Here is a 10,873-nt window from a genome sequence, read left to right as displayed (position 1 = left end):
GGAATCGATGTTGCCAGATTAGTAAAAAAATACTTAATTTCAAAACTTATGTTATTTAAATATCTACCACTTTAAATGCATTATTTGCAATAATTGTAAATCTTTATTAAGTTTAAAAATTTTGATGTGTTTATAAAATATAATAATAGAAAAATTAAGGTACATTCAAAATAAAAATATGTATAATTCATAACAACAAGAACTATTATAAAAGTAAATATGATAATTCGGACAAACAACATATACAAACCAAAACAAGAAAATATAAAAAGACAAATAAAAACTAATCATTCAAATACTTAAAAATAAAGAAACAACAAAAAAATCCTATTATCTTTTAAAAATACTACATAAATTTAACAAAATAAAAAAAAAATTAAAAAACTCTTATAGGTTATAGTTTAAGAACATAATTTCTTGCACTTTTTTTGGTTTTAATGCACTTCTCCGTTGGGTAACAGTTAGGCCGGCACGGGAAAAAATTCGTTCACATGGAACAGACGTCGCCATTAGACTTAAACGTTTTTTTACTAATTCGAATAACCTCGGATAAATTTTTGATCGTTCTTTCCACCAGTTTAGTGGATTTTCAGTTCGAGGTAAGAGAGGCTCGTTACAGTATTTTTCCACTTCAATTATGCCTGCAGCAATTGGGTTCTGCAAGGCTGTTAAACTGTTCACCTCTAAGTCAAATTCTTCCCATATTGTGGAACCTAATGACTGCTTAATTTCTGATGTATTTTCTCGGGTAACTTCTACTGTATCAGATTTTAGTTTAATGGCAGAAGCTCTTTTTTGTAAATATTCATAAGCAGCCTTATGTTTATATTCGCTATAAAACCCGTATTTTTTAAACCGAGGATCTAATATAGTGGCCTGGCATGCCAGTTCATTGTCCTCGATTTTTTCGAACCTGGACTCTATTTGATCACCCAGTTTTTGAACCATATTAATAACCTCTTTTGGTACATTTTCTTTATGTAATACGGCATGCCCTCTTATTTTCTTTCTCACAATTTTCACAAAAGGTATCACTTTCGATAGCGTAACATTTTTCTCAGCACTTATTTCGTTGGTTATCTCAAGAAACAACTTTAATACGTCCACCGCAAATTCTATTACTTTCCAGTCATGGCTAGTTAAAACAGTTTCTAACTCATTTTGAAGTAAAGCCAAAGTGGAAATTACAGCCTCTTTAATTTGAAGAATACGTGAAAGCATTTCATGTTTTAACTTAAGCTCTGGGAGATTCAGCTGTTCCTGCATTTTTTTTTAATTTTGAGAGCCCTTGTGAACTTCTTTTAAAAAATTCGACTATAGATTTTACTTTTTTAGTTGTCATTGCTATTTCTTTAATACCTTCCTGGACAACCAAATTAATTGTGTGCGCGAAGCAAGGTATATGACGCCACTGGCAACAGCGTACCGCGGCAACTATATTGGCGGCGTTGTCTGTTGTACATGCAGCCACTTTAATATCCAAACCAAATTTTCTGACAACATCAATTAAAAGACTAGCAAGATTTTCCACTGTGTGTCTTGTTTCAAAGCAGATGCAGTCTAACAATGCCGACGATATTTGAAAATCCGTATTAAAATAATGTACGGTAATTGCTGTAAAACTTTCGTTGTTAACTGACGTCCACGAATCGGTAGTTATACAGCAGGCTTCAACATCTTTTAATGCTGTTTTTATTTTTTCTAGCTCAGAAAGATAAAGATTTGGTATAAGCGTATTTGAAATGGTTTTTCATGTTGGCATTTGATACCCCGGATTTAACATGCTTATAAATTTTTTAAATTCTGGATCTTCAACAATGGAAATGGGATTATATTCTTTAACAATCATCTTAATTAACTGAAGATCTAAACTTTTGGCTTTTTGATTAGAAACGGGTTTAATAAGAAAGTTTTTCATTGAAGCTACATGCATTGGCCTTTTTATTACCTCGCTTGTTTGGCTGACAAATGATGCTGACGTAGATGCCTGGGATGTAGTAGATGACTGCGATGTAGATGGCTGCGACTCCATTGGCTCAGGGTGGTCTATGTCTATTTCCTCATCTTGTTCTTTACTGTGCACATGTGGTTTCGAAGTGCTTCTTTCAATATCTAAATTCACCATAGTATGTTTGGTACTAAGGTGCCTTCGTATATTGCCCAAGGAACCATTTAAAATTCGAGTAATTTGGCTGCAATAATTACATTTGGCATTGTTTTTATCTATTTTTGCAAAATGATCCCATATGACACTTCGATTACGTCTATTCATTTTATGTATTTAAAACAAAACAGAAAATTTAAAAACTAACAGCTTAGATTCGATATCTGCACGATCGGTAGTAAATATAAAATTTCAAAATTAAAAAAAAAACAATTCAAATGTAGGTTATTAGTGATTCGACTAATAAAATCCCACAAAGCCACTTCAATGCACTGCTGGCAACTTAAAGATTGGATTTTAAAGAATTGTAAAATGGTTTGTTTTATTTTCACAAGTTTTGAGTATAACTATTTTTAAGAAAATAAGAAAGACTATCAATCGCATACCGTTGACAAATTTTTGGTAAATTCTAGACATTTGGGCGAGATTTCAAAAAATGTTTCGCCTGTGCCTCTTTTTACCCTCATCCTCTATTTTTAATTTTGAAAATTGGCACTAAAAACACTAGTCCTAGTCTAATCCCAGTTAGGTCTGTTTGGTGGGAGAATTACAGATGAAATACAGTAAATATCGTTCGCGAACTAGTTAACTGAACTAGTTCGCAATAACGAACTAGTTCGCGCGAACTAGTTCATTGAAAAGAACTATTAAGCACACCTCTACTGTCTCGCGTGCGACCACGAACTGTCGTTTTCTTACTGCTGCAGCCGAGATACTCGACTGGCGCTCCCCTCCAATTAGCGGAGTAGGGAAATCGGCGCGGATTGTTCGTTTTCTCGCATTAAATCTACAGCGACCAAAATCGATCAAAACTCTCTTACAATATGGCAATTACTTCAAATAAATATTTAACTTATTTAATTTAACAATCGGAATACTAATGAAGTTCATTACAACAATGTTCTGATAATTAACAGTCATTAATAAACTACATTAACAGTCATTATATAAAAGAAAATGAAGTCCCTTTTATTCTTGTATAATATTAATTAACTCAATATATAGGGTCTCCCAGGAATAAGTGCAGAAATTTTTATGAACTTTATTACAATGACTAAAAATGTTTGATCCTTTTCCCCTCTTGCCCACCCGCTGTTCAAATATTTATTTTAACACATTAAAAAGCTTATGCGCGGAAAATTTTATACGTGGTATCACTGCAGTAGGACTAAGTAAAGTTTCTATGGAGTCAAGAGGATAGCGGCTCGTGTCCATGTGTCACAAAAACCAGGAATATGAAAATCTAAATTTATGTATTTTATTTTCTAACCTCAAAATTTGAAAATATATTATTGAGAATAATTTCTGAATGATGTCTATATTACTCAATTGTTTTTCCTTAAAAGAAATTATATTGCAATACGCTTTACGTATACTATTATAATGTCAATATTGTCTTGACTCCTTCTTTTACTTCTCTCCCAGTGTCCGGAAAGGACAATATTGACATTATAATAGTATACGTAAAGCGTATTGCAATATAATTTCTTAATTTTTAACTAGAAATCTTTTAAGGAAAAACAATTGAGTAATATGATGTCTTTCAGAAATTATTCTCAATAATATATTTTCAAATTTTGAGGTAAGAAAATAAAACACATAAATTTAGATTTTCATATTCCTGGTCTTTGTGACACATGGACACGAGCCGCTATCCTCTTGACTCCATAGAAACTCAATTAAAACGTATTTTTAATAAATTTTATAATTTTTTTACCACCAATACTTCTTTATGCAAGTTGTAACTAGTGATGGGATAATTCGAGCGAAAATTCGCTCGAATACTCGATTATTGAAATAACCGACATCGCTCGATTATGAACGACCGATTCAAGTGACGAGTGACCAGCGATAAGCGCAAGCGATGAAAACTGAAAACATCAAGGATCAAGGCAGTTTACGTGTTTCTCGTCGCTTGTTGCTTGCCGCTTACAGTAAGTAGAGGAAAAAATAAAATACATTTTTCTTCCTACCCAACCTATAATTGTATACCCATTGTATACTTTATACATTTTGGAGAAGATAATGGATAAGATCTTATGATATGAAAATTAATTGCCTAGGGCGTAATTATTTGTGTTTTTTTTATCTATATAACTTATGCTCTTAATGATCTATATGAGTGTTTTGTAATTATTTATAAACATATTTTTTAACATTTTAACATACATTTTTGCCAATAGTCAATAAAAGTTGTACTTTGTTGTAGATATATAACACTGATGAAGGCTATAGTTTTGGCCGAAAACACGTGTGTCTTAGACTAAATAAATATTTTTTAAACAAAATGAAAATATAATTCAGCATTTTCGGAACCTAAATGTTCCAAGAAAATTAATTTAGAATATGTGGATATAAGTTTCAAGAACTTGAAATTTCCAAAAATTTGATACCTATTTTAGTGGTGGGTTTTACACGCTCATTTCTGGTTATCAATGAGCGTGTATAAAACTTGTATATAACGTGACGTTATTTTCTTAATTTTATTAATAATAAATATATTAAATTATTTATTATTAATAAAACAAATGGTATTTAAAAACAAAATAATAATTCTAAAACAATAAATGGCATTTTTTATAATATATAATATTTATTAACTAAAATATATACAACTGTTTAGAGCCATAACTCAAGAACCAATATAGATATTGAAACTTTTTTTATTTTCAAGATCGGATATTTTACAATACGTTTACATAAGAAAACTTCGATAAGGTTGTTTTTTCCATTCAAAAATTGTAAACAATCCATCCATTTACTTTTAGAGCATAGCAATTTTCAGCAATCGTGTAATTTTTTTATTGATAAAGATTTTCACATACTGTCTACAAAGAAAATACAGCCAGAAATAATAACAAAGTTCTTGAAAAAACTACAATCTATTATTTCTAATAAATTTCGAGATATCGATTTTTGAGTTCTAATAGCGATTCCACTTATTTTTACCAAAAATGCGAGTGTTTCTAGCTTGCACTTAAAAAAATTCAAGCTATAGGGAAAGTTACAACGACTCGTTAATAAATAAACAAATTACGAGACGTAATTAAATCGTGAAGCTGAACGCATGACGTACACCTTTCCCTAGAACTTTAAGTACTGACAGAGGTATTGATTGGGTCAACTGCGACAAATCGGCTATATCCCCTTCCACGTCTCTTAGCGATGTGCACAGTTTCTCGGTTTATTTCATACGTTTGGCAACGTGTTTACTGTCCTCTCTTGGTTCAGTACATTATAAACGCATTGTACTCTTCTTACATACGGAAATCTCGACCCAAGACTAACCTTTGCCAGCCCTTAGTATTGGTTTCTTCATATTTGGTGGTATTATGTTTTTAAGTTTCAGGAGTGTGGCAATTGTTCTGGCGTTTTCTTTTTTTAAACTATTTATATGTGTGTCCCATTTTAAATTGTTATGGATTTTAATACCGAGGTAATTGACTTCAGATATTTCTTTTATTTTTTGCTCGTTTAGAATTATATTTAAGTTTTTTGTTTCCTTTTTTATATTAAATCTTATAAATTCTGTTTTGGATTCATTTATAGTTAGTGAATTGTTGAAACACCACATTTCAAATTTCTTCATATCATTATTTAGGTTCACTTGTAAATTATTGTAATCTTTGTTAGAATACACAATACGTAAATCATCAGCATACGCAAACATTCTACCAAAAAAATGTTGTTCAAATAAATCGTTAGTATATAGAATATATAGTAGTGGTGGCAAGTTGCCGCCTTGTTGTAGGCCATATGGAGCTATGCTAATATTGCTTTCTGTCTCCGATTTTTGTTTTCTGGGATCTGTTATTCAAATAACATTTTACTACGTTGATGTAATTACCAAATCCATATGAAATGAGTTTCTCTAAGAGTTTTTCCTTACTGACAGTATCGAAGGCTTTTTTTATATCCAAAAATACTGTAACGACCATATGTTTCTTTTCTATGCACTTTTTTATGTTTTCAATCAAGTCATATACAGCTGAGCTCGTGCCTGAATTTTTCTGGAAAGCATATTGTGCTGCATTTATTATTTTATTTTGTGTTGCGTGTTCTGACATTCTATTATGTAAACATTTTTCTAGTATTTTGTTCAATGCTGATAATAAAGTAATTGGTCTATAATTTTGTGTTTCATTCTTTTTACTCTTTTTGTATATAGGGATTATTGTGGATTGTTTTAGGTATTGTGGGTATATTTCTGAATTTAATATGTGATTTGTTAGTTTTAGAAGTATTGGTATTAAAGTTTTCTTGTTATCTTTGAGTATATTATTTGTTATTTTATCAAATCCTGGTGCTTTGTTTCTCTTTAGTTCATTAAGAATTTGTTCCATTTCTTCTTCTTTTATTTGTTTAATGTAGCATTTGTCGTAAGTTTTTTTAGTAGTTGTAGTTGTTGTTTCCTTTGCTTTTTAATATTTGTTCTTCAGCTAATATTTGCACTACTGTAGTAAAATTATTAAGTTATTTAATTCATTTGCTATAATTTTTGGATCAGTACTATTTATTCCATCATTTTTGGTAATTTCCTTAATAGTATTGACATTTTTGTTGGGGCGTATTTGCTTATTAACGAATTCCCAAATTTTTCTGGTGTTATTTTTATTTTCATTAAATTTTCTTCTGAAATATTGTTTTTTCGTCATTTTTATAAGGGCTAATATATATTGTTTTTGTTCAATATATCTTATTTTTAGAAGTTCCTTATTTGGGTGTTTTCGGTGTTTCTTATAAAGTGTATTTCTGTTTCTTATTTCTTTTATAATATTTTGAGTTATCCATGGACAATCATCTTTTCTTTTTATTCTAATAATATTCATATTCCGGTCTATATTTTTTTCTATCGTTTTTGACAGTTCTTCATAAAATTTAATTTTGTCGGTCTTTAGTTCGGAGATCATTTTCTTTATTTTTTGAATATTTCGTTTTATTATTTCAAATTGTGTATAAGTAGGTTCTTTGGTTATTTTTGATTCTAATTATTATCTTTTTAATTCTCTCTTGTTACTTTAATTAAATTGTGATCAGATATATATCTGATTAGAGGAGAGAATATTCATTTTAATGGACTTTTCTTTAATATTTGTAATAACATGATCAAGTATTGAGTTGTTAGAATGTTCATTATAACGAGTGTATGCGCATGTTTTCTTTTTATTCAGGATGTTGTAGTTTCGTTCTCGATATATGTTGTAGTAGTTGTCAATCAGAGTATTTTTTTCCATTATATTTATATTAAAATCTCCCATGATGATATGGCTTTTCTTCTTATTTGCAATATTATTAATCAAAGTATTTTCTAATTTCGTAAAATCAACATGAGGGGGCTTATATATAAGCGTGATTGATATTTTTTATTGTACTAGTTCGATTGTTATTATTTCTATTTTATTTATGATGCTGTTTATTTTTTCTTTATATTCTATTCCATGTTTAAGATATATTAGTATTCCACCTCCTCTCGTTTGGCGCGATCTAAATATTGCATTATAGCCATTAATGTTATATAGGTGTTCTTCTGGTGATAACCATGTTTCTGTGAGTGCAATGATTTCCGGATAATTTTGTATTTTGGGAAAGGTTTCAATTTCTTCAAACTTGTTTCTAATGCTTCTTATGTTTTGCATTATGATGTTAATCATCTATGGCGGTCGTTTAGGTTTGGTTAGTTATGTTATTTTTTGTTTTTATTATTTTATATTTATTGGTCTAATTTTTCGATATCTGTAAACTGTTTGATTTTTATTTTTTCGCTTGTTTCTGTTTTCCTGATATATACGTTACCGTCTCGAATCCATGTATATCTGATTTTCTTCCCTTTCTTTAGCTGTCTAGTAGCGTAAAATATTTTCCCGGTTAAAGTTGTTAGGTGATCGTTTATGAATATATCGCTGTTCCTTCCTTTAATGTGACATTCTCTTGTTTGTAATGATCCAATTTCTTTTCGTGCTTTCAAAATATTAATTTTTGATTGCTTGTTGTTTAGTGTGATTATGATTGGGTTGTTCTCGTTATTTGAATTTTTTCGGTAACAGTTTTGTATATTTGCAATGGTACTTGTGTTACAACTCATTTGTTGTAATATTTTCGTTACAACTTCTTTTGTATTTTCATTTTGATCTATTTTATCTACTCCACTAATAACTATATTGTTTTCTATTTTTTCTCTCTCCTGACTTTCAACAATTTTTTTAAGGGCTTCTAGTCTTTCTTTTAACATTTTGTTATCTTTATCTTGGGTTTTCAGTATCTTTTTCAGTTCTTTATTTTCGTTTTGCATTTCATCAAATTTTGCTGAGAGGAATTCTAGACTTTTCTGCATTTCGTTCAGTTTTTGGTAAATAATTGTATTTGAAATAGTTTCAGTGGCTTCCATTTTATCTTTATCGGGTACTTTTTCTGTGTTATCCTTTCTTGTGCGCGTGTTTTTTATTTGACTCATTTGGATAATTTGGATTACAAATATGAGGGAAAGGAATAAGACAGGGACACTCACTTCACCCTAGCAGTGCTCGTTGCAAGGACTTTAATATTTTTACACACAAATGGGAAGGTGTAGGCAACGGAGAAAGGATTTTATGTTGGGCAGTGTACAGAGGTAAAGAATGTAGGATCGATAAAATACGCAAAAAGGTTGTACGGCTATCTTGGTGTGTTTACGATAGGCTGCTAAATTGAGTTAATTTGCCGATTTAAATCTAAATGCATTTACCTTTTTTTGTTTTCCTATTTTAGTTTAAAAATAGTTAATAAACATTTAGAATCAGTTCTTATTATAAATTTACGCCCATAAAGATATTGGAAAAATATTTTAACGCCCACAATTACGGTTAAACCTTCTTTTTCTACTTGTGAGTAGTTTTGTTGTTGAGCTTTAGTTAAAGTTTGTGAAGCAAAAGCAATTGGTCGCAATCGTTATCAGCATAACGATGAGAAATTACAGCACCTATGCCATAAAAAGAACTGTCTACTGTTAAAATTATGGGTAGGGTTGGATCATAGTGCACTAACACTGGGGAAGAAGATAACACCCTTTTTACTTTATTAAAAGACTTTTGACAATTTTTACACCAATAAAATTTTACATTTTTCTTTAACAAATTATTTAAAGGTTGCAAAAGAATAGAAGCATTTTTTATAAAGTTATTATAAAAATTAAGAAACCCCAAATTATTTTACCTGTTTTACATCTTGAGGAATTTGAGCTTCCAAAATTGCCTTTATTTTATCTTCACATGTAGGTAATCCATGTTTATCAATTTTATACCCTAAATAAGTTACAGACTCTTTAAAAAAATCACATTCATTTATAAAAATTGTCAACCCATTGTTTTCAAGTCTTTTTAAAACCTCATTTACTCTATTTATGTGCTTTTCTCTAGTTTCTCCTGTTATTAAAATGTCGTCAATAAAACAAGCCACCCCTTCTACGCCTGACAATATTTTTTCCACAATGCCCTGAAAAATAGCAGGAGCATTTGCAATGCCAAATGGAAGTCTATTATAAACAAATAACCCCTTGTGCGTACTAATAGTTGTTAATAATTTTGACTCTGAATTAAGTTTAACCTGTTGATAAGCATTTGATAAATCAATTTTTGTAAACTCCAATCCCCCTCTTAACTTACTAAATAATTCATCAATTCTTGGTAGTGGATACTGGTCTACATGCAAGACTGGGTTGAGTGTGATCTTAAAATCACCACATATTTTAATCCCTTTACCACTCTTGATCGTAAGTAAGTAACAATGCACATTTTCCCGCCAACGACCTTACTCGTGCCGCCCATTGTTGTACCGTTTCGTCCTTATTTTTGACTGCCCCATAAAATTTATAGCGTGCAGCAAAAGGACTAATGGATGGTTGAAAATGCTTGCTACAAATATCTATGAGTTCCTCATATTTTTTTTCTTCCGGAGACTTGGGAAGACAAAGGCTATGTATTAATCGGTATGCTTCTTCATCACAGGCATTCAGCAGGACCGCTCTCATTATATCTTTGTCAGTAATTTTGTTTGCTATAAAATACTGACCCAATCGTGTTTTAAAGATGCTCCAATCCGAATCTTGCAAAGAAAAAACGTGTACATTTCCCATCATGGAAGCCATTTATCTCGATGAGTCGATTCACGTGCGGTACTTCCAGAAAATACGGATTTTAATGCTTACTAGGCACTCGCAATACCAGTTTTTAATCGTTCGATTTTTTCCTTGTCGCCAACTGTAATGTCTGTAATATCATTTATTATCGTTATTACATATATACATTCGTCAATAACATTAATATCTTAATCGTAGTACAGCCCAGATATTACTACTCTAGTATAAGGAAACTCCTGCGCAAAACTTAAACTTAACTTGCTATGTTGTCAATATTTACCTTATTTACAGTAATATACTACACAGTTATAATAACTTTTGTTGCTGTCCGATGTCCACATATCTATTGTAATCGAAATATATGCTACATGACGTAACATGCTTTTTAATAGGGCCGCCGCGCCGCGCCGCCTCTGTATATTGTTTGGGAAGAATCTCATTTGATAGCTTTTTTCTGTTAGGAACATTATAAAGGCTGTAGCTCTCTCGTATATTCTAAAAATCCTTGATCTTCGACGGGCAATAAAGGTTGATAATCTAAAGTAATTAATTTCACTAATTTTTCATCAATTCTTGATATTGCTGATTCGGAAAGAGTA

At 30.7% G+C, this 10,873-nt stretch overlaps 2 protein-coding genes across 2 annotated transcripts; both read right to left on the bottom strand.

The window, feature by feature from the left end:
* Positions 1 to 387: 387 nt before the first annotated feature.
* LOC115883191 (zinc finger BED domain-containing protein 4-like) lies at positions 388 to 1,266 on the bottom strand. The gene has a single exon (XM_030901511.1). It carries the CDS (start codon positions 1,264 to 1,266, stop codon positions 388 to 390), a length of 879 nt encoding a protein of 292 aa, XP_030757371.1.
* A 6,608-nt stretch (positions 1,267 to 7,874) lies between these two features.
* On the bottom strand, positions 7,875 to 8,615 carry LOC115883185. Its single transcript, XM_030901500.1, has one exon. The coding sequence runs from the start codon at positions 8,613 to 8,615 to the stop codon at positions 7,875 to 7,877; it is 741 nt and encodes a 246-aa protein (XP_030757360.1).
* Between the last annotated feature and the right edge of the window lie 2,258 nt (positions 8,616 to 10,873).

This window comes from Sitophilus oryzae, unplaced genomic scaffold (assembly GCF_002938485.1).
Source record: "Sitophilus oryzae breed Bouriz unplaced genomic scaffold, Soryzae_2.0 scaffold_111_pilon_pilon, whole genome shotgun sequence".
Taxonomy (NCBI): domain Eukaryota; kingdom Metazoa; phylum Arthropoda; class Insecta; order Coleoptera; family Curculionidae; genus Sitophilus; species Sitophilus oryzae.
The sequence above is the reverse complement of the archived record's forward strand: the minus strand, read 5'-3'. Positions and strand labels throughout refer to the sequence as shown.

Coding starts and splice junctions, on each gene's coding strand:
- LOC115883191 (XM_030901511.1), bottom strand. CDS start 1,266: ATGCAGGAACAGCTGAATCTCCCAGAGCTTAAGTTAAAACATGAAATG.
- LOC115883185 (XM_030901500.1), bottom strand. CDS start 8,615: ATGAGTCAAATAAAAAACACGCGCACAAGAAAGGATAACACAGAAAAA.